The sequence below is a fragment of the Sus scrofa genome, chromosome 15 (assembly GCF_000003025.6).
Source record: "Sus scrofa isolate TJ Tabasco breed Duroc chromosome 15, Sscrofa11.1, whole genome shotgun sequence".
NCBI classification, from domain to species: domain Eukaryota; kingdom Metazoa; phylum Chordata; class Mammalia; order Artiodactyla; family Suidae; genus Sus; species Sus scrofa.
The window spans coordinates 27,347,501-27,372,259 of NC_010457.5; the positions used below are offsets into that span (position 1 = coordinate 27,347,501).

General features: G+C 40.1%; 1 protein-coding gene across 1 annotated transcript in view; it reads right to left on the reverse strand.

The window, feature by feature from the left end:
* Positions 1 to 24,759, reverse strand: part of CNTNAP5 (contactin associated protein like 5) — an 865,036-nt gene that overhangs the window by 472,196 nt on the left and 368,081 nt on the right. The window contains 1 exon segment of the mRNA XM_021075830.1: positions 10,482 to 10,629. Coding sequence (XP_020931489.1) covers positions 10,482 to 10,629 — 148 coding nt within the window.

Sequence of the window (24,759 nt, forward strand, 5' to 3'; positions counted from 1 at the left end):
ATCCAACAATATATTAAAAGGATTGTACATCATGATCAAGGGGATTTATCCCAGGGATGTAAGGATTCTTCAATATCCACAAATCAATCAGTGTGATATACCACATTAACATACTGAAGAATAAAAACCATACAATCCTCTCAATAGATGCAGAAAAAGCCTTTGACAAAATCCAACACTCATTTCTGATAAAAACCCTTCAGAAAGTGGGCATAGAGGGAACTTACCTCAACATAATAAAGGCCATAAATAAAAAACCCACAGCTAACATCATTCTCAATGGTGAAAAGCTTGAAGAATTCCCACTGAGATCAGGAACAAGACAAGGATGTCTGCTCTCACCACTACTCTTCAACATAGTTTTGGAAGTCCCAGCCACAGCAATCGGAGAAGAAAAAAATAATAAAAAGAATCCAAATTGGAAAGGAAGAAGTAAAACTATCACTATTTGTAGATGACATGATAGTATACCTAGACTCTACCAGAAAACTGTTAGAGCTCATCAATGAATTTGGCAAAGTGTCAGGATACAAAATTAATACACATAAGTTGACTGCATTTCTACATACTAACAATGAGAAATCAGGGAAATAATCCCATTTACCACCACATCAAAAAGAATAAAATACTTAGGAATAAACCTACCTAAAGATACAAAAACCTGTACTCTGAAAACTTTAAGACACTGATGAAAGAAATCAAAATGACACAAACAGAGGGAAAGACATACCATGGTGTTGGATTGGAAGAATTAATATCATCAAAATGACTGTACTACCCACGGCAATCTATAGATTCAATGCAATCCCTATCAAATTACCAAGGGCATTTTTCACAGAACTAGAACAAAAGAGTAGTTTGTTTGGGATAGCCAAAGACATCCTAAGAAAGAAAAATGGAGCTGGAGGAATCAGGCTCCCTGACTTTAGACTATAATACCAAGCTACAGTCATCAAAACCATATGGAACTGGCACAAAGACAGAAATATAGATGAGTGGAACAGGATAGAAAGCCCAGAATTAAACCCATGCACCTATAGTCCACTAATCTATGACAAATGAAGCAAGAATAGACAATTGAGAAAAGACAGCCCCTTCAATAAGTGGTACTGGGAAAACTGGACAGCCACATGGAAAAGAATGAAATTAGAACACTTCTTAACACCATACACAAAAATAAACTCAAAATGGATTAAAGACCTAAATAAAAGACCAGATACTATAAAACTCTTAGAGGAAAATATAGGCCAAACACTCTCCAACATAAAACCACAGCAATGTTTCTCAGATCCATCTCCTTGAGTAATGAAAATGAAAACAAAAATAAACAAATTGGACCTAATTAAGCTTAAAAGTTTCTGCACAGCAAAGGAATCCCTAAACAAAACGAAAAAACAACCCACAGAATGGAGAAAATCTTTGCAAATGAATCAACTGACAAGGGATTAATCTCCAAAATTTATAAACACCTTCTGCAGCTCCATACCAAAATAACAAACAACCCCATCAAAAAATGGGCAGAAGATCTAAACACACAATTCTCCAAAGAAGACATATAGATGGCCAAAAACACATGAAAAGATGTTCAACATCACTCATTATTAGAGAAATGCAAATCAAAACCACTATGAGGTACCACCTTACACCAGCCAGAATGGCCATCATCAAAAAGTCTACAAACAATAAATGCTGGCGAGGGCATGGAGAAAAGGGAACCCTCATACACTGTTGGTGGAAATATAAATTGGTGCAACCACTGTGGAAAGCAGTATTGAGATTCCTTAGAAAACAACAAATAGAACTACTATTTGATCCAGCCATCCCACTCCTGGGCATCTATCCAGAGAAAACCACGACTTGCAAAGACACATGTACTCCAATGTTCATTGCAGCACTGTTTTCAATAGCCAAGACATGGAAAAAACCTAAATGTCCATCGACAGAGGAGTGGATCAAGAAGATGTGGTACATATACACAATGCAATATTACTCAGCCATTAAAAGAAATGAAATACCAGCATTTTTAGCAACATGGATGGACCTAGAAATTATCATGCTCCAGTCTGCCAGGGAACCATATACATGTGCTTGATGAAAGCTGAATAAAGAAGATGCAGCAGATGGAAGTGGGGTGGGGTACAAAAGCACTTGAGAAGCAGGACTTCTTCAAAGGCTGTGAGGAGTGTTTGAAGAGGCAAGTCAGGGCTTGTTCCACTAAGGTCTTGAAGAGGGAAACTATCACAGCGGTTCCAAAGTGTTGGCTGAAGAAAGATGGGGCAATGTGGCTTGTGATGGAAAGGCTGCGGCATGTGAGTGGCCAGGACCCACCCAGGAAATCTACAAGCATGGATGGTTACACCAGGATTGGAGAGAACAAGAGAAAGAGAGACAAACAAAACAAAACAAAAAACCTCCATTCAGGGCAGACACAGTCATGTTGACAGATGATGGATGGAAAGAGAGTTCAAGTCCTCAGTTCCCAGTCTGGTTGGAGTTCCAGCAAGGAGATACTTTCCAAACTGGAACAGGAGACTTTATCAGGAAGGCATTTGCCTAGGAGATCTTAGAGGAGAGGAAGGGCTCTGTCCTACTGTAACTGCCTTTCCTCCTGCAGGCTCAATAGATCCTTTTTTTTAAAGGTTTTTAATTTTCCATTATAGTTGGTTTACAATGTTCTGTCAATTTCTGCTGTATAGCAAAGTGACCCATTCATACATATATGACCCATTCATATATATATATATATATATATATATAATGTTCCGTCCATTTCTGCTGTACAGCAAAGTCACCCATTCATATATATATGACCCATTCATATATATATATATATAATTTTTCTCACATTATCCTCTATCATGTTCCATCACAAGTGACTTATGCTATACAGCAGGATCCCATTGCTTATTCACTCCAAATGCAATAGCTTACATCTACTAACCCCAAACTCCCAGTGCATCCCACTCCCTCCCTCTCTCCCTCTGCAAGCACAAGTCTGTTATCCAAGTCCATGAGTTTCTTTTCTGTATAAAGGTTCATTTCTGCTGTACATTAGATCCCAGATATAAGTGATATTATATTGTATTTGTCTTTCTCTTTCCGCTTTACTTCACTTAGTATCAGAGTCTCTGGTTCCACCATATTGCTTCAGATGGCATTATTTCATTCTTTTTTTATGGCTGCCGGAAGGATTCTATTTTAAGGTTGGGAGGGAAGGCACAGACAAAACAGGAAACACAAGAGCAACAAGAGGCAAATGTCTAAATTTCACACTTTCTCTGTCCTTGCCACTTGTGTACCGAGCATTAAAAAAGAATGCTTAGCTTTCCCCTGTTTCCCTCTGTCTGTGCCCCACTCTTCTGGCTGCCTGGAGCTCCTTTCTGCCCAGGAAGTGACAACAGATTTTGGAGACTCAGTAGAGGTGAGAGGATGTCGCCTGACCCTTTCTGATCCCAATAGTAACACCTGCTTCCTTTCCCCTCTTGCAGATTTCTACCAGGCACATCTAATCTCTTGCTGTCTTTTTTTTTTTTTTTTTGTCTTTTTAGGCCCACACCCTATGGAGGTTCCCAGGCTAGGGGTGCAATCAGAGCTACAGCTGCCAGCCCACAGCAATGCAGGACCTTAGCCGTGTCCATGACATACACCACAACTCACAGCAATGCCGGATCCTTAACCCACTGAGCAAGACCAGGGATCAAACCCTCAACCTCATGGTTCCTATTTGGATTCGTTTCCGCTGCACCATGATGGGAACTCCTCTAATATCTTATTGCATGTCTTTATTTACCATGTGTTACCCCATCTTTGATGATCAGCAATGTCAATTATTCAGCAAATAATCTCTGAAAATACACTGTGTTCTTAACACTGTGATGGGCATGGCATGTCAACTACTTTTTTGAAGCTTAGCCTCAAATAGGAGGCAATAAATGTCCAAAAAAAAAAAGAACACAATTAATTTATGAAATTCGATCACAAAGAAATCTCCAAAGGAGAAACACAGGACTTAAAGTCCAGAAAAAAAAAGTCTCATTTTTCCTTGTAGCCCTAGAGCTTGGCATGATTCTTGGTATAATTTAAGTCCTAAATAAATGTTGTCAGTGAAATGAAACATGATTGAATTAACAAATTAAGGATTTCCAAAATGGTAAAATTTTGTCTTTCCCAATTATAGAACCATAACATTTCCACCAATGTTTAGAAATGAAACTTGGAGAAAAAAAGATTTATGAGGCAAAAGAAAAACCTTAGTTCCCTAGAAATGACAATGGGCATAGAAATAGCAAGTTATTCCAGAATAATAGCAAAGTGGCCAGTGCCGAGACAATGAAACTGGACTGAGGTCTATAGCATCAGTTCCACAGACATTTGCTGAATTTGTGCCCAGTGTTCACTGGCATTTCATAAATGAGGTGTCTGCTCTCATGGTGCTTAATGTTCTGGTGCAGCAACTTGGAGGTGCAAGCAACAAACAAGTCAGAACAATTTCTGGCTTGCAGTAGGAGGTACCAGGAAGAAAATAAGAGGACATCCTAGCACCACAGGTTGGTTACTGGTTGTGTACCAGTAACCAGTGCAGGTGACTTTAGAGGGGTGATTGGAGCAGTCTTCTATAAGAGGTGATACTAGAATTGAAATTCATGTTGACTAAAGGAGATGATATATAAATTCTGGGAAAAAAATTCTTCTGTGCCAGGAGAATAGGAAGTTCTAAGACCCTGGGCAGTGGGGGGTAGAACTGGCGCATTTCAGGAATAGCAAGAAAGCCTGCATGGGCAGAAAGAAGAAAAAGGAATTTAAAGGGCTGGGCATGGAACAATCAATGAGGAATTTTACTTGATGGTCAAAAGTTTCAACTTTTATTTTAAAGGTGGGTGGTAAAATGATATGATCTTATTTCTTCTTTATAAAGATATCTCTGGCTACTGTATGAGAAATAGGTTTGTGGAGATGGTGGTATGAGCAGGAACTCCAGGTAGGAGTCTGTTTAAATGTTCAGGGTGAGGACAGACAGGGGCTATTACTCAGGGAAGCAGGACAAGTACATGGATTTAAGGTGGGTTTTACTTTGTTCTTTTTATGGCTGAATAGTATTCCACTGTATAGATGTACCACATCTTCTTTATCCATTCATCTCTCAATGGACACTCAGGTTGCTTCCTTGTCTTGACTGTTGTAAATAATGCTGCTATGAAAACTGGGGTGCATGTATATTTTCAAATTGTAGTTTTCTCTGGATATATGCCCTAGAGTGGGATTTCTGGATCATATGGTAATTCTACTGATTATCATACTAAGTGAAGTAAGTCAGATGGAGACAAGTGTCATGATATTGCTTCTAAGTGGACCCAAATGAACTTATTTATAGAATAGAAATAGACCCAAAGACATAGAAAATAAACTTATTGTCACCAAAGGAGAAAGAGGGGGAGGGATAAATTAGGAGTTTGGGACTAACATATGCACATTATTCTATATAAAATAGATAAGTAATAAGGACGTGTTATATAGCACAGGGAACTATACTCAATATCTTATAATAACCTATAAGGTAAAAAGAATCTGAAAAATAATGTGTATATATATATAATATTATTTATAATATAAATATATAAAATAATATTTATTTCTATATTAACTTAAACACTGCTGTACACCTGAAACTAACACATTATATATCACTGTAAGTCACTTTTTTAAGAAAAAGATGTGTTTAGAGGAAGGAGCAAGTCCAACTACCTTAAACTGTGGATGAGAAGGAAGAGAGTTTCTGGGAAAGGAGACACAGAAGCTGCTTCTAGCAAATGGCTGAATGGTGTGCCATTGACTGAGCCAGAAGACTGCAAGAGTGGGCTGCTGGGAGAACAGCGAGCAAGGCTTCTATTTCTGCCATATTAACCTGGAGGCACTTAGTAGACGTCCCGTGGATAGAGCAAGCTTACTTTGCACATATAAATCCAGGGGTCAGGCCAGGAGATACAGATGTGGAGGTCGTCAGCATAGAGATGGCATTAAATTCACAGGACCCGGTAAATTTAACTGGGCATTGGTGGGGTGATGTGGGGGAGGGAAGTGGATGGAAAATAGAAGTCCTGAGGAGTTCCCGTTGTGGCTCAGTGGTTAACGAATCTGACTAGCATCCAAGAGGACGAAAGTTTGATCCCTAGCCTTGTTCCAGTGGGTTAAGGATCCGGCATTGCTGTGAGCTGTGGTGTAGGTCGAAGAGGCGGCTCGGATCCTGCGTTGCTGTGGCTGTGGCGTAGGCTGGCAGCTATAGCTCCAACTTGACCCCTAGCCTGGGAACGTCCATATGCTGTGGATGCGGCCCTAAAAAGGAAAAAAAAAAAAAAAAAAACACAAGTCCTGAGACAGTCCTGGGAATGAGCTAACAAGTGAGATAAGAAAAGCTGGGTTTTTTCAAAATGGAAATATCTTATTGAACAGAATCCTATGAGAGGTGAGTGAAATGAGGTAGAGACCATAGGATTCAGCTACGTGGAGGTCACTGGAGGTCTTGACTGAACTAGCTTCTACAGAGTGGTCTGAATGAGTCAGCCCCCTGCGCCCAGAGAAACAGGACCAGTAGGTTCTGCACGTAGATTCATCGCCAGGAACTGGCCTGTGGGATGGTGGGGGCTGGTGAGGCATCTGAAATTCATCTGTAAGGGGAGGCTATATTGGAGGGGTGGGCTGGAAATTCTGGCAGGAGCTGAAGCTGCAGTGCACAGGTCAACTATCTTCCTCTGGGTAAAAAAATTCAGTTCTGATCTTAAAATCTTTCGACTGACCAAAGGCCCACAGATTATCAATCATCATCTTCTCTTGAATGGCCACTGAGGTTGGGGTAACCCCATCACAGTGACACCTGGATGGGTGTCTGGTTGTATCACTGGGACTAGAGCCTAGCAGGTTGCCACGTAAAACTGACCACCATCTGCCTCAGGACCAACTGCAAACCGCAGTGCCAGGTAGGACCAACAGGTGGAAATGGTAACTAAAGTCAAGTTTTGGAGAGAATCTATTCTGGGAAGAAGAGGGAAGAGAAGGGCAGGTAGATAAATAGAGCCATATGGTTTTTGTAGTTGTTGTTTTGTTTTATGGCTCAGGCAGCAAAGTTTTATGTTGATAGGAATGAACCAGTAAAAGGGGAAAAGATGAGGTTGGAAGGGAATTTTTGATTCAGACGGTAGGCTGAGGTTTTGGTTTTATGTAGAAACTGAGGGAGACAGAGAGAAATGTGTTCTTTTTTTCTCCCAAAGGAAAAACACCAATGCCCCAGGACTAGTGATGGGAAATTGTAGAACACCAACTTGAAGATCGCCCCAGAGAAGGGAATTCTGCTCCCCAGCAATGCGAGTCTCCACCCTATTTACTATTTAGTAATTGTAAATAGGATGTAGGTTGTGTATTTCCTTCAAGGATGCACTTATGAGGTGCAGAGTTTCCTAAAGAAGGTGTCCTATAGGATGAGGTTCCCTCGAAGCCAGGAGCCACCTTGCTTGGTCAAGACCTGAGTTTTAGCAGATCTGCAAACCTTACAATACTATAGAAAATTTTGCATATTACTGTGGACACTTTCTTAGAAGAGGATCCCTTTCTGTCATCCATTTCTCAAAGGGGTCCACTGCCAGAAAAAAAATTAAACGCACTACTCAAAGGCCTCTTTTTACCCTACAATCTCTTATTTAACTGGATGCTGTGAGTCTCTGTGAAAACATGCAGAGCAATGGGCATAGAAGGAAAACAAGGACAACTGACAGGCCTGAGAAAACAAATGTGGGAGGACGTGTTAAAGGAAATAGGATTAGTATACCAAAATAAATGGCTGAAGTAATAATATAAATATGCTTCTTATTTCAGCACGAACACTTCATGTTGTACTTAAAATGAACCTCCTAGTATAATAAGGAAGAACAGATCTGACTCCATATTAGATCTGTTCCTTTTACTTTATTTAGCCTTTGTATTCTGTTGCTTTTGCTTGGAGTTGATAATGTTGCCTACAGCCTAAAATGTACAGGATTGCCCATTCTCAAGGCTCTGAGCTTCAAAGGTAAAACACTCTTCCATTCACATAAAATACAGATAAAACGTTGCAGAAAAGAGCCCAACATATGTCTTGTTAGAGGTTTACAGGAACATCCTGACCTGACCTACAAGGACAGCTGCAAGAACAATGGATTCTGACACCAAGAAGTTTGCAACAACCAACCACACACCTCCCTCACCCTGTCTTTACAAATGCTTTCCTAGCAGTTCCGGTTATGGCTCAGCGGAAGTGAATCCGACTAGCATCCATAAGGATGCAGGTTAGATCCCTGGCCTTGCTCAGTCAGTTAAGGATCTGGCATTGCAGTGAGTTATGGTGTAGGTTGCAGACAAGGCTCAGATCTGGCATTTCTGTGGCTATGATGTAGGCCGGCAGCTACAGCTCCTATTTGACCCCTTAACCTGGGAAACTCCACATGCCACAGATGTGGCCCTAAAAAAGAAAAAAAAAATGCTTTCCTAAAACCTTCAGAGAGTTCCCAGGGTTTTGAGTGATATGATCCACCCTTCTCCTTGGATGACCCTGCAAAAAACTCTGCTCCAAACTCTGGTACTTTGGTATTGTTTAGCGTCACTGTGTGTTCAGTAACACTAGCAAGAGAAACTGTTTTCAAGAGAAGAGGCAGGAGTTCTCATCATGGCTCAGTGGTTAATGAACCAGACTAATAACCTTGAAGTTGAAGGTTCAATCCCTGGCCTCCCTCCTTAAGGATCTGGAGTTGTGTGAGCTGTGGTGTAGGTCACAGTCACAGCTACGCACTTGCCTGAGGGAGTCTCTGCTTTTGATGGAAGGGCTAGAGTGCAAGGCAGGCTCTCCTTGGTCTAATGGTTTGTTGGTGCATCTACTCTGAAACATTCTTCATGAAAGCATTGTTCAAGATAAATACCATCTTTTCCCAGGTAACTCCCCTCTGGGCAGGACTAGGCTTTTAGTAGAGAATCGAAATCCATAGTTTCCTTGGGAGCTTGTGTTAACTGAGCTTTCAGGGTCCCTCTTTCCAGAAATCATAAGCCAGTCCATATGCAACAGGACTCAGGAAATGGATTTTTAAGGAGCACTCAGTTGATCCTAATATGAATGTTTAGTAGATCACACTAAGGAAAAAAGTAGAAGCATGTAACTCATTAGGCACTCCTGTAACCAGAAACAGGCATCTACTGAAATAATTGATATTAAAGCGGTAGTAATCAAATTTGTTCATTCGTTAAGGGTTGCAGAGTTTTAACATATAAGCAAGAAAGTCACTTCTAAGAAAAAATTATTATGATTCAATTTTTGATTTCAATATAAAACCTCCAGAGAAGAACTAGAGGGATGGGAAGTGTCCCTGCCTAATTTTAACTTTATGCTAGAGTGATCACCAGTTCAACCCATGTTTACAAACTTCCTTATCTGCAAGATGGAGCTCTACTTTTAAATTCAGCCCAAACAGGTCACATAGGAATGGAAGGTCTGTATAATTCCAGGAGAGAAGTATTCCATGTGTTACACTGGATTGAAATGTTTCTTCTCTTTTCCTTCTAGAACAGGGAAGGGGAGAGTTTTATCATACTGCACCCTACTTCTGGGAAATAACTAAAATTATTATTATTGTTATTATTATTATTATTATTATTTTGTCTTTTGTCCTTTTAGGGCTGCACCCACAGCTAATGGAGGTTCCCAGGCTAAGGGTCATTTGGAGCTGTAGCTGCCAGCCTTCACCACAGCCACAGAAACGCGAGATCTGAGCTGTGTCTGCGACCTACACCACAGCTCACATCAACACAAGATCCTTAACCCACTGAGCGAGACCAGGGATCAAACCCACAACCTCATGGTTCCTAGTTGGATTTGTTTTTGCTGCGCCATGACAGGAACTCCTAAAATTATTATTATTATTATTTTACTGCAAAGAAAAATAGAAGCTCAAACTCCAAGAGCTATTGAACTTTTTTTTTTTTTTCCATTTTACTGCTGTACCTGTGGCATATGGAATTTCCTGGGCTAGGGGTTCAATCAGAGGTGTCGGTGTAGGCTTACACCACAGCCACAGCAACAATGGATCCAAGCCACATCTGTGACCTACACTACAGCCTGTGGCAATGCCAGATCCTTAACACACTAAGCAAGGCAAGAGATCAAACCCACATCATCATGGATACTATGTGGGGTTCTTAACCTGTGAGCTACAATGGGAACTCCCGTTTTGAACTTTTTTGTTAAAGTCATATCATCTTATCACCACTAAGCTACTTTATCCCTAAATGAGAGTTTTTTGACCTCTGGGTTGAACTGCACATTTTCAAAGATGTGTAAGTCATCAACATGCAGAAACAACTTTGAAACGATGGAGACTACATCCCCTGTATAAATAACAGGATGCAGTGTGGGCTGAGGCACCCACGGACACACACCAGGGTGGATATAAGGGCGCAGGGATACTTACTGTAGGAGCATCCATACACCTCCACCCGCATGCCGATCTTTCCACTTGGATTCCACTCCAGGGGCACAAAGCGGATGAATCGAGCTCTCACTGAGTGCAGCAGCTTGTGGTGCATGACGCTGTCAGCATTCATGTTTCCCGCAAAGGTCTGCAGGGAGAAAGGGAGGCCGGATGAAGTCTGGGCCACCAGGGCAGTAGCTTTCCCTGCCAGAGCTCCAGGAACATCCATGGGAATCCAGTCACATCGTTCCACAGTCTTTCAAAGAAAACTCTCAACTTCTCTGGTCTGCCCAATAAAATCTGACTCTGGTGACAATTCTGCATGATGTGGTACAGAGATTTTTTTTGCAGAGATACTACACATTGTTCTTTAAGAAACTCCCTCCCCCAAGTATTCTAAGTCAATCCTAGTAGGTCAATCCATGACACCTAAAAGCTTGACTAAGTAAATAATAAATGAAGTTCTAACACCCCTAACGTTCATAATCGCCATGGTATGGGAGATAAGAATCTCTTCTAAGAAAGAAAGGCTTTTTTAGAAGTAATTGTTACCATTAATTGAAGCCAATCACTCTGCTAAGTACTGCCCATTAACAATATTACTATTTTACAGATTACCAAAAAAAAAAAAAAAAAAAGTCTGAAGCCAAGAGAGAAAAAGGAGGGAGAGAAAAAAATCTTTAAATCATCTAATTGGTTAGTGACTGGTCTATGATTCAGTTCCAAAGTTGTCCTATTACAAAGCCTACAGTTTTCTACAGCCTCACACTCTCCAACAATCCATTGTTAATGGCTCCATGAGGGAGAACAGGAGGCTCTGATTTTTCTGTAATTTATATTCACATATTCTTGTGAAGTTTAAGCAAAGGAACACACAGCATGGGAGAAATTTGGCACACTAAAATTATGCCTCCTAGCCTTCATTTGTGTGAGTGATTTCTGGAGTAGAAAATTTTCTGCAAAGGCTCATACCTATTTTTTTTTTCCTCATTGGGGTAAAATATGCATAATATGAAATTTACAATTTTAACCACTTTAAAGCATACAGTTCCACGGCATTATGTGTACTCATATTATTGTGCCACCAACCCCAATATCCATTCCTAAAATTTTCTCATAGCCCTAATTGCATCTAGTGTTCTAAGACAGGATGTCAGCTAGCACACTGATTTGCTTGCTTCACTGAGTCACCATCTGCCTTCTTTTCTGACTCAAGTATTCCCTAGGTGAAGCCTACATGCTAAGTCCTGTCAACACCAACCAATAAAGAGAAGATACAGGAGTTCCCATTGTGGCTCAGTGGGTTAAGAACCCGACTAAGATCCATGAGGATGCGGGTTTGATCCCTGGCCTCACTCAGTTGGTTAAGGATCAAAGCGTTACCACAAGCTGTGGCATAGATCTCAGATGGGGCTTGGATTTTGCATTGCTGTGACTGTGGCAAAAGTAGACAGCACTAGGTCCAATTTGACCCTAGGCTGAGAACTTTCACATGCTACTGCTTCAGTCCTAAAAAAGAAAAAGGAGAGAGAAGAAGATCCATTGGTTGCTCAAATGGCCAAAGTGAACAGTAAGTTAAGGACTGTATCTATTTAAGGGAATCCATCTCAATTTTCCAAACTTCAACCTTGATTGTATCCTCTTAACTTATGTGATCCAGGTTACTTGGAACAATCTGATATTTCTGCTGGGCCCAAAACCCACTGGCTAATAATGTTGACATTTGGTAATTAATACAATCACTATTATATATCACACGTGGCTTATGAAGAAAGGAAAAGCTCACTTTCGACTTTGCAGCAAAATCTGGTGCAGGAGAATGACTAGAGGGAGAGGAATTCCTCCAGATTCAAATCCATCACTCTTATCCACAGGTGTGTCAAAGGTTTGGCCTTTATCTCAATCCAAACAACAGTTGCTTCTCATTTTCCACATGTCCTGGTCCAACTTTAGCAACTGCTACAGGTATAAAGCCTCCTCAATCATGTGCTTACCTAGGAAGGACTCTCTCCTGCAGACTGTAGTTCGTTTTAAAATTTACTTCTTTGATACATGAGTTTGGGGCAGGGGGGTGGCCAGAGGTTCTGATGGTCTTTCACTGATTTGGTTGGACTGAAGACATATCATGATTTTCTACAGCCTAACTGTGGAGATCTCCATTCAGGTCTCTGGATCTCCTGTGATTAATCTTGTTTGCTACAACCCCTTCTTTAAGCATGCAAAGGCCCAATGCAATGGCATCACTCATGGAAACAGAATTTTATTTTTTATTTTGTCTAAAATTTCTAGGGTTGCACCAGCCCATATGGAAGCTCCCAGGCTAGGGGCAAATCAGAGCTGAAGCTGCTGGCCTACACCACAGCCACAGCAACTCAGGATCTGAGCCACATCTGCAACCTACACCACAGCTCACAGCAATGCCAGATCTTTAACCCACTAAGCGAGGACAGGGATTGAACCTACATCCTCATAAATGGTAGTCAGGTTAGTTACCACTGAGTCACAACAGGAACTCCTGCAAACAGAATTTTAAACTGGATTTTATTCACACTGTGGGTGATGAGGGCTCCTCTCCTAGGTTCTAGGTGATTAGTAGAGTGAATGTATCTTAATCTGATATTGAAATCTCAGTTGTATAATTCTAGATAACAGGCTTATTGTGAGAGCTTGGAATCCTTTTAAGGATTAACTTAATTTATGTGCTGTGTGCTCTAAAGAGGGAATCCTGGATTCTACCAAAGTGACCAGCATCCAGGCACGATTGTATAACACTGGACAAACAACTCTTCTTTCTGATTCTGTCTTGCAATACTTCCATCTCAACATCTCATAGTTTCAAAGTCCTACTATTCCAGAGTCATGTTATTTGCAATGTCATAGTCTCATGAACTTGCATCTGAGCAGACCCAAGGTCTCAAAGTTTTAATATTTCCAAGTGTGGGATGTATGGTCCCAAATTCTTCCTGGAGGTCACAGCCTCAAATCACCTTGGAAACAGATAATGTTTGAGGCAGGTTGAGTCTAAAGGAAGAAGCAACCAAACTCTAAGTTCACCAGTTCACCTTCCTACAAGGTCAAAAACAGAGATCGCTTAGCGACATGAGAAGTTGTGCCAGAAAGAAACGCAAAGATCTTATTCTACAACCACTTGAATCCCATGACCCTGCCGGGTGCATTAAAGATACTAGCCACTCAAAGGTGGCTCAGTTGGTAAAGATAGCAGTTGAGCAACAGCATAAATGACAGATGATGTCTCAGGAGAAATAATGAAGACTAACTAATGCTAAAAGTAGGAAACTCTCAACCTACCATTCTGTAGCCAGCAAAAATAGCTTTCAAATCTGAAGGAAAAATAAATGAGTTTAAACAAAAACTATCTATCTATCTATCTATCTATCTATCTATCTATCTATCTATCTACACACACATTACATACAGATTTCCATTGTTAAGAATTGCTAAGTGTACAGGAATGGATGAAAAATAAGCAAAGGGGGAGCTCCCACTGTGGCACAGTGGGTTAAGAATCTAACTACAACAGCTCAGGTCACTGTGGAGGCAGGGGTTCAACACCCAACCTGGCAAGGTGGGTTAAGGATCTGGCATAGGTGTGGCTCAGATTTAGTTCCTGGCCTGAGAACTTCCAAATGCTACTGGGGGAAGTCATAAAAATTTAAAATAAAAATTAAAAAAAAAGAATAAGCTAAGTGGCCAATAGGTGGCTAGACACAAGTCAATTTTTTCTTTCTTTAACATTTTAAAAGTTAATACGCAGCTTAAAGGAAAAGTAATAATATATTGTGATGTTTACAGCAAATGTAGAAGTAAATATATACCAATCAAATGACAAAGGATGGAAAGTAGGATAAACAGAATTATACTGTTGTAAGGCCCTAAAATTATATATAAATGGCATAATGTCAATTCGAAGTAAACATCACTAAGTCAAGGATGCATAAAAATAAACCAGAGGTAAAGCCACAAAGCCAATAAGAGAGAATGTAATGCTAAACCACAATAACAACAACAATCCTCATTTGGTACAAAATATGATAGGAAATAAGAAACAAATAAATACAGATGAGAAAAATACAAAATTTCAAAATAATAGACAAACTTTCCACATTGATAATTACATTAAAAGAAAACTGAGTAGAACGCTAATTAAAAGGTATAATTATCAGGCTGGATAAAAAAGCAAGGCCTATTTATTTTTTATGGGATACTCTTTTTTAATAATAAAGACATCGAGAGGTTGAAAGTAAAATGATGGGGGGAAACATTACATGCAAATTATAGGCATAATAAATCTGAATTGTCCCTATTAATATCCGGCAAAATAGGCTATATGAGAGATTTTCAAAATTATACAGGGTCAATTCATCATGAAGACAAAAACATCTAAATGCATACACACCTAAAAGAGATTCAAAAATAATCAAAAAGGACATAGAAGATTCAAACAACATTATCAGTGAAATTGGTTAACGTTCACAGAACTTTGAACACTGAAGAGTATAAACATACTGTTTTCTGTTGCACATGGAACATTCAGTGAGATACCACATCCTACACAGTAACATGAGGCTGGAGAAACCATAGATTGTTTTCTGACCACAATTAAAGTAAATCTGGAGTTGATCCTAGTAAATTATATAGAAAATTCTCAAATGTTTAGAAGTTGATAAATACATTTCCAAATAATCTTTGGGTCAAAAAAAAAAAACGTGGAAATTAGGAAACAATGGAAATTGTACAATGGTAGAAAAACTCAGAGTTCCCACTGTGGTACAGTGGATTAATGATCTGGCTTATCTCTGTGGAGGTGCCAGTTCAATCCCCAGCCTGGCACAGTGGCTTAGAGGATTCAGCATTCTTGCAACTGTAGCACAGGGCTCAGCTCTGGCTCAGATTCAACCCCTGGCCCAGGAACTTCCACAGGCCACAGGTGCAGCCAAAAAAGAAAAGATAATAAAATAAAACAAAAAAGAAATACTCAGAGGAGTTCCTGTCATGGCACAGCAGAAACAAATCCAACTAGGAACCAAGAGATTGCAGGTTCAATCCCTGGCCTCGCTCAGTGAGTTAAGGATCCACCATTGCTGTGAGCTGTGGTGTAGGTGGCAGACAAGCCTCGGATCTGGAGTTGGCATTGCTGTAGCTGTGACATAGGCCAGCAGCTGTAGCTCCAATTAGACCCCTAGCCTGGGAACCTCCATATGCTGAGAGTGCGGCCCTGAAAAAAAAAGCAAAAAAAAACAAAACAAAACAAAATAAAAACAAAAACAAAAAGTAAACAAATAAAAAAGACATACTCTGTAAAAATTGGTGGAACAAAGCCAAAGCAGTCCTTAGAAAAAAATCCATGGCTTAAAGCTTAAAGCACTTAAAGTGCTTTCTTTTTTCATAAGAAGAAAGATGTAAAGTTAAAAATCTAGGTTCACATTGCAAAAAGACAGAACAAGAATAAATTGAATCCAGAATAGTAGTACACCGAAATACTACTAAGTGATAAGAGTAGCTGCCCCTGAGGGACTATTTGATTCTATGCATACAAAGTTCTAGAAGAGGCAGAATGAAGCTCTGATGGTGGAAATCTGAGCAGAAATTTGTGATGATGAGAGACAGAAAATGCACAAGAACACTCAGCACTTAATGTGATCATAACATCTTTGTGGGGAAGGATATCTGTATTATCATTTGAAAGATGAGAAATAGTTCGAGAGAGTTTAAGTGGAATCATACATCAAGAAATTATGCAGGTGCATGTGTCTTTTTTTAAAAAAAGTTTTGTTCAGATATATGCCCAAGAGTGGGATTGCTGGGTCATATGGTAGTTCTAAGTATAGATTTCTAAGGTACCTCCATACTGTTCTCCATAGCAGTTGTACCAGTTTACATTCCCACCAACAGTGCAGGAGGGTTCCCTTTTCTCCACACCCCCTCCAGCATTTGTTATTTGTGGACTTATTAATGATGGCCATTCTGACTGGTGTGAGGTGGTACTTCACAGTAGCTTTGATTTGCATTTCTCTAATAGTCAGTGATGCTGAGCATTTTTTCATGCGCTTGTTGGGCATCTAACCTCTTCCTTGGAAAAATGGCTATTCAGGTCTTTTGTCCATTTTTCAATTGGGTTGGTGGCTTTTTGGCTGTTGAGTTGTATAAGTTGCTTGTATATTTTAGAGATTAAGCCCTTGTCCACTGCGTCATTTGAAATTATTTTCTCCCATTCTGTAAGTTGTCTTTTTGTTTTCTTTTTGGTTTCCTTTGCGGTGCAAAAGCGTCAGTTTGATTAGGTCCCATTGGTTTATTTTTGCTTTTCTTTCTATTGCTTTCCGAGACTGACCTGAGAAAATATTCATGAGGTTGATGTCAGAGAATGTTTTGCCTATGTTCTCTTCCAGGAGTTTGATGGTGTCTTGTCTTATATTTAAGCCTTTCAGCCATTTTGAGTTTATTTTTGTGCATGGTGTGAGGGTGTGTTCTGGTTTCACTGATTTGCATGCAGCTGTCCAGGTTTCCCAGCAATACTAATAACCAAGACATGGAAACAAAACCCAAATGTCCATCATCAGACAATTGGATTAGGAAGATGTGGTATATATACACAATGGAATACTACTCAACCATAAAAAAGAATGAAATAATGTCATTTGCAGCAACATGGATGGAACTAGACTCTTATACTAAGTGAAGTTAGAAAGAGAAAGACAAATACCATATGATACCACTTACATCTGCAATCTAATATAAGGCACAAACGAACCTTTCCAAAGAAAAGAAAATCATGGACTTGGAAAGTAGACTTGTGGTTGCCAAAGGGGAGGGGGAGGGAGTGGAGTGGTTTGGGAGCTTAGGGTTAATAGATACAAACTATTGCCTTTGGAATGGATTAGCAATGAGATCCTGCTGTGTAGCACTGGGAACTATGTGTCTAGTCACTTATGATGGAACATGATAATGTGCGAAAATAGAATGTGTACATGTATGTGTAACTGGGTCACCATCCTGTACAGTAGAAAAAAATGTATTGTGGAAATAACTATTAAAAAATAATAATAATAAAAAGGAAAAAATAAATTATGGATGGATTATAAAGATTCTGATAAAAGCCCAGGGATCAACATTTTTTTTTTTTTTGGTCTTTTTAGGGCTGCACCAACAGCATATGGAGGTTCCCAGGGTCGAATCAGAGCTGTAGCCTCTGGCCTACACCATAGCCACAGTAACGTAGGACCCAAGCCTTGACTTTGACCTACACCACAGCTCATGGAAATGCCAGATCCTTAAACCATTGAGCGAGGTCAGGGATCGAACCTGCATCCTCATAGATGCTAGTCAGATTTGCTTCCATTGAGGCATAATGGGAACTCTGTTTTTATTTTTTTGGTTTTTTTTTTTTTTTTTTTTTTTGGCTGCCCTGAGGCATACAGAGTCCCTGGGCCAGGGATCAGATCTGAGCAATAGTTGCAACCTAAGCCAGGGATCAAACCTGAGTCCCAGTGCTCCTATGAGGCCGCCCAACCCATTGGGCCACAGCAGGAGCTCCCCAGTGACACTTTTAATTCATTTGCAATACCACCCCCCTAGGTCCAGTTTCAGATACCAAATAACTCCTGTGGCACAATAATAGATCCCACTTTTGGTGGGGGGGTGCAGGGAGAGGGTCTCCTGAACGCCAAACTATTGCTGGCTCTCTGACACTTCCATTTACTGCATTTATCATCAGGAAGGTTTTAGCCAACTTCCTCGCTAAAGGAGGCACCAACAACAAAACCCCCCATACACACATGCGCATGCAAGTTAGAGCACATGCACGTGTATGCACACACACACACTTAATCTTTCTGAATTTCCTTTTTTTTTTGATAAGCAAGAAATAGATATATTAAGATAGGATGTTTGTGAGAGATGCAAGCAGGCAGGCAATGAGGCACTGCCTCCAGGATCTGGTGGGCTACAGTTTTATTATCCAAGGGGAGTGGGGGTCAGAAAAGTCTGAATTTTCAATACATTTACAACTGTACAGCCATTCAATACAATGTTCTCACCTTACCAGAAAACCCAGAAATCAGAGAGGTTAATTTTGAGCAATATCACATTTGTTACTTGTCAGAAGTTTGTTTTCCTCTCACCCCACCTCAAGGGTCTTGGGCTCAGGTCTTGTCCTGTTGTCCTGGGAAACATGTTATTACTATTTTAAAATATCATGCCCACAAATGAACCCATCTACGAAACAGAAACAGACTAACAGACAAAGAGAACAGATTTGTGGTTGCCAAGGGGAAAGGGGAAGAGAGTGGGATGGAGTGGGAGTTTGTGAGTTTGAGGTTGGTAGGTGCAAACTATCAGATTTAGAAAGGAAAAGCAATGAGGTTCTACTTTGCAGCACAGGGAACCACATACAATCTCTTGGGATAGATCATGATGGGAAATAATATAAAAAAAGAATGTGTATGTATACATGCCTCCTTTAGTGAGGAAGTATATATACATGTATGACTGAGTCACTCTGCTGTACAGCAGAAATTGACACAACATTGTAAGTCAACTATACTTTCATAAAAAATTTTAATTTAAGTTTCTATAAACTAAAAATATTGTGCCTATGGATCTTGACAAAGTTGCTCACTGATTTTATCCCTACACAGGAACAGGATGCAAAAGTTCATCTCTCTGGCTCCCTTTCTCCCCCTAGAGTTAAAGGAGATTAAGGATCAAAGATTTTAAGTTCCTCTGTGATTATAAAAAAATCCACAAGCACACAGAGTGGGTTCCCCACGGAGCTTGCTCATCCTTGAGCAGGTGGAAGGCACCACAGGTAAATGAAGGGAAAGTATCAGAGGCAGCCCTAGGATAGCCATTCCTTGACATTAAACAACATTTGGGTTGATGAATGGAAGATCCTGGGGTCATAATGAAAGTGCAAATGCCCTTCGACTGCTTTATTAGGCAACTAATGGAGTGGGCATAAGCTGTGAGGCTCAGGAGGACCGTGGCTGACACCCGGCAGTGGGGAGGTGACAGGTCTGGGTTAGCTGTCACCGGAGCTTTTCATTTGGGTTCGAGGAATGCACCACATTGAACCAACCTACACTGATGGCTCTGACTGGCAGCGGGATAGCAAGCATCCAGGTGCCACAGGGAAGAAGTTGTTAATTTGCCTAACTGCAGTCTGGGCAAGAAACTACAGGTGCAAGTACCAAGTTCCACCTCAGACACCTGGACAGGGTATATCAGGAACTCTCAGAGAGATATCTATTTCAAGTCTGGTGCTTCTCCAAACACATGGCACTGGCCCCAGGGTCTGTGTTACACAAGAAGCAGTAAAATGGGAGAGAAAGGAGAGGAGACTGGATGCTAATTCTAACACCTCTGAGATGCAAAGCACTCTGTTGTTCCCTGCAAGGCTCTGAGACTGTAGCTCCCCTGGGGGTACACATAGCCTGTTATTTTAAACTGTGATGTCTATCTAGCCCAGTGCATGGAACATAGTATTTATTTGTTTCTTTTTTAAATTTTTATTAAAATACAGTTATTTACAATGTTGTGTCAGTTTCAAAGGTATTTATACACATGTATACATATACATATATATATACATGTATACATATACATACATATATACATACATACATATATATATATATATATATATATATATATATATATATATACCTACACAAAATACGTATCTATTCTTCTTGAGATTCTTTTTCCTTTTAGGTTATCACAAGGCATTGAGGATAGCTCCCTATGCTATACAGTAGGTCCTTGTTTTTTTATCTATTTTACATACAGGAGTGTGTATCTGTCAACCCCAACTCCTAATTTATCCCTCTCCCTTTCAGTAACCATAAGTTTGTTTTCTATGTCTGTGAATCTATTTCTGTTTTGTAAGTAAGTTCTTATGTATCATTTTTTTTTTTTAGATTCCACATGTAAGCGATATCATACAGTATTTGTCTTCCTCTACCTGTATTACATACAATAGCCAAGACATGGAACAACCTAAGGTCCATAGACAGAGGAATGGATTAAGAAGATGTGTTACATATACACAATGGACTACTCAGCCATAACAAAAGATAAGGCCATTTGCGGCAACATGGATAGACCTAGATATTATCATACTAAGTGAAGAAAGTCAAACACAGTATTTCTTTTAAAAATTTTAATAATTAAATAGAATTTTATTATATCTATAGGTGTACAACCATCATCAAGATCTAATTTTAGAACATTTCTATCCTAAACCCCCAATCTACCCCTCCCTCCCCAACCTATCACTCTCGGTAACCATAAGTCTTTCAAAGTCTCTGAGTCTCACTCTGTTCTAAAATAAGTTCATTTGTATCCTTTCTTTAGATTCCACATACAAGTGATATCATATGATGCTTATCTCTCACTGTCTAACAAACTTCACCTAGTATGATAATCTCTAGGTCCACCCATGTTACTGCAGATGACATTATTTTATTCTTTTCTAAACACAGTATTTCTTAAAGGGATGCTAACATGGCATTTCAGGAACCTAGGCCAAGTCTTTGTAGTTCAAAATCAGTAAATTGCAAAAAGCCGAAGTCACTCACACTGAGGATTGACTGATGGAATAAACAATGGTTTTCTGATCAGGAAAATGGTGAAAATAAATTCTGCCATGTGATTGTGAATCTTACATTAGATACTATAATGGAAATGACATTTCAAGTAGATTCTCACCAGTATGAGCCATACTCTTACAGAAAAAGAGAGACAGAGACAGAGAAATTTCAACAGTTAATTTTTGTGGGCAAACTCCTTTGTGTGAGTGTATATTTTTAAACAATGACCCATTAATACCCCATGCAAGCCCCAAGCAAGGCATTTGTCAATCATACCTAAAATTCTTGAATAACATGCAAAGTGCTCTCCCCCCAAAAGAGTGAAAACAAAAATTAAGAAAAGACTAGTAGCTCAGAGTTAATTAGAAATATGATTTGGGGGAGTTCCTGTGGGGTGCAGCTGAAATAAGTCTGACCAGTATCCATTAGGACATGGGTTCAATCCCTGGCTTCACTAAGTAGGTTAAGGATCCGGCATTGCCATGAGCTGTGGTGTAGGTCACAGACATGGCTCAGCTCCCACGTTGCTGTCGCTGTAGTGTAGGCCAGCAGCTACAGCTCAGATTGGAACCCTAGCCTGGGAACTTCCACATGCCTCAGGTGCTACCCTAAAAATGAGAAAAAAAAATATGGTTTTTGCTATTTAATAAGATATTTAATAAGGCAAGAGGTGAGTAACATGCAAACCACAGAGTGACAACTAAAACTGATCAACCCACTCAGGCTTCCACATTTCAAACTGTTCTGCGGGTATTCATAATGAATGTATTTCAGACAGGCGTGTATAGAAAAGGACATGAGAGGTAGGTGTTAGGCACTGACCACTACTAGCTAACAGGATTTCTAACATGACAGACGTTAAGGAGGTAAAACGGATAATTAAACTATGGAGTTCTTTCTTTCTAACTTGTCTGTAGCACAGTGCTCACGGTATTATTATAAGTGTATATGGATAAGGATATGTCTGTCTATCTGTAATTTTGTAGGGGCCATAATTTAACTAGGCGAGGGCCACCAGCCCTTCATTACTGTTGCACCCCTCTAGTTTGATCTTAACAGTTGGCAAAGAGGATGGCTGACTCGTGCCAGTTTCCACCCTGCCTCCTTTGCCTGGTTATGTCCTCCGGGGTAGAGGACCAGCTCAAGTATTTAAGGCAACAGTAGGGAAAATATATCCACCCCATCTTTGATCTTGACCACAATCTGAGCTGTGCCAGCTACAAACCGTACTCAGATCCTGTTCCCATGGCGTAGGGACTCTGTGCTCTCACTCTTTCCAGGCTGTGTAGCTGTAACTCTGAAGAGACATTTATGTCCCCCTCTGTCTCTGGCAGTAAAACTGTCCTCCCCTGGGGATGAGTGTGTCCTCATTCCCAGCCCTGCCCTGACACAACCTGGATCACGCATGTGCTCTTACACAATCACTGCCCGAGCTGTCACTTTTCTCCTAGTCTCCCTGTTCTGCCCCTAGATGTTCATCATTCTCCTCAAACTCAGTGACTGTCTGGACAGTTTAGAAAATGGAATTTTAAGTGAAGTCCTTGTGTTGGCCACTTTATTATCAATTTACCCATATGAAAGCTATTTGTGATGCAAACCTCATAATATAAATATAAGCTAATGCAAACCTTATAAATCTCCAAGCACACTGCTGAACCCCACCCCAACACACTTCATGCTTCCCTGTTTATTCTCAGTGATGGGATGTATGTGATATGTCAGCAGAAGTGCCAGAATAACCAACCAAGACTGCAGGTAATATCTTCAATCAAACTCCTCTCCCACTGGAGGCACCACTGTCTTCAGTGACCCACACTCAACCTCGGGCAGGCAAAGCTGGCTTCTCACAGATGCAGAGCACATAGCTATGGCATCTGGGTCTCTACCTCCACTCACCCCTTCAAAAGTGATTCATCTATACCCCATTTCCTCATTTGCTCCCAGTTTGATGAACTAGTGTGTCCTCTGTAATCTGTCTATATTGAAACTATTCAACCAATAACTCAAGCACACATAAAGTTCATTGAGAGTCAAGAGTTACAGGAGGGTCCCCTTTTCTCCACACCCTCTCCAGAATTTGTTATTTGTAGACTTATCAATGATGGTCATTCTGACCTCTCATCAGTGTAAGGTGGTACCTCACTGTAGTTTTGATTTGCATTTCTCTAATAATTAGTGATGTTGAGCATTTTTTTTTTATTTTCCCACTGTACAGCAAGCGGATCAAGTTATCCTTACATGTATACATTGCAATTACAGTTTTTCCCCCACCCTTTCTTCTGTTGCAACATGAGTATCTAGACATAGTTCTCAATGCTATTCAGCAGGATCTCCTTGTCAATCTATTCTAGGTTGTGTCTGATAAGCCCAAGCTCCCGATCCCTCCCACTCCCTCCCCCTCCCATCAGGCAACCACACTTTTCCAAGTCCATGATTTTCTTTTCTGAGGAGATGTTCATTTGTGCTGGATATTAGATTCCAGTTATAAGTGATATCATATGGTATTTGCCTTTGTCTTTCTGGCTCATTTCACTCAGTATGAGATTCTCTAGTTCCATCCATGTTGCTGCAAATGGCATTATGTCATCCTTTTTTATGGCTGAGTAGTATTCCATTGTGTATATATACCACTCTTCCGAATCCAATCATCTGTCGATGGACATTTGGATTGTTTCCATGTCCTGGCTATTGTGAATAGTGCTGCAATGAACATGTGGGTGCATGTGTCTCTTTTAAGTAGAGCTTTGTCTGGATAGATACATGCATTTTTGCATGTGCCTACTGTCCATCCATGTGTCGTGTTTGGAAAAATGTCTATTTAGGTCTTCTGCCTATTTTTCAACTGGGTTGTTTGTTGGTAGATGCAAACTATTCCATTCAGAATGGATAAGCAATTAGGTCCTACTGTACAGCACAGGGAACTATATTCAATCTCTTGGGGTAGAACATGATGAAAGATAATATGAGAAAAAGAATGTATATATATGTGTATGACTAGGTAACTGCTGTACAGCAGAAATCGAGTGAACACTGTAAATCAACTATGCTATAATTTTTTTAAATGTAAAAAAAAAATTATAGGCACCAGAAAAGGGCATCAGTGAAGCTATTTTAAAATAGAATTGAAGGACTTCTCGATCACAACTGGTCTCTTCCCATCCATGGCTTTAATAAGTAAGCACTAGTGATTTGAAAGAAGTTTCTAAGTTGTGCAAAACTCTTTCTAGACCAACAGAAACATGAGGTACACAATTGGCTGTTATCTTCTCTACGACAATTATTGCATCTGGTCATATTTTACTAGAAAATAAAAGTCAAGCAACTAATAATGTAGAATTACATACATCGCCTCACATCTAAATAGAAATATGGCTTTATTGTCCACTGGCTTAGATGATCCAGACCACTAACTACTCTTGAGGATGCTGTGCATGTAGAGATAAACATTTGTTCAAAAATGGCTGTATGCGGGTGACACCAAACTGCTCCACTGTCATGTTGTATTTGTTCAGTTCTGATTTTTGTGTGACTTCTGCTGTGCTAAATGGAAAAGGTACTAAAGTGACTGTTGAGATGTGTCATATATTTATGTTTCCATCTCAGCGCTGAGAGCTGTTAACACCAACACGCATGGCAGCTTGACCATATGGCGCAAGCCTGGAAAAGTCTGA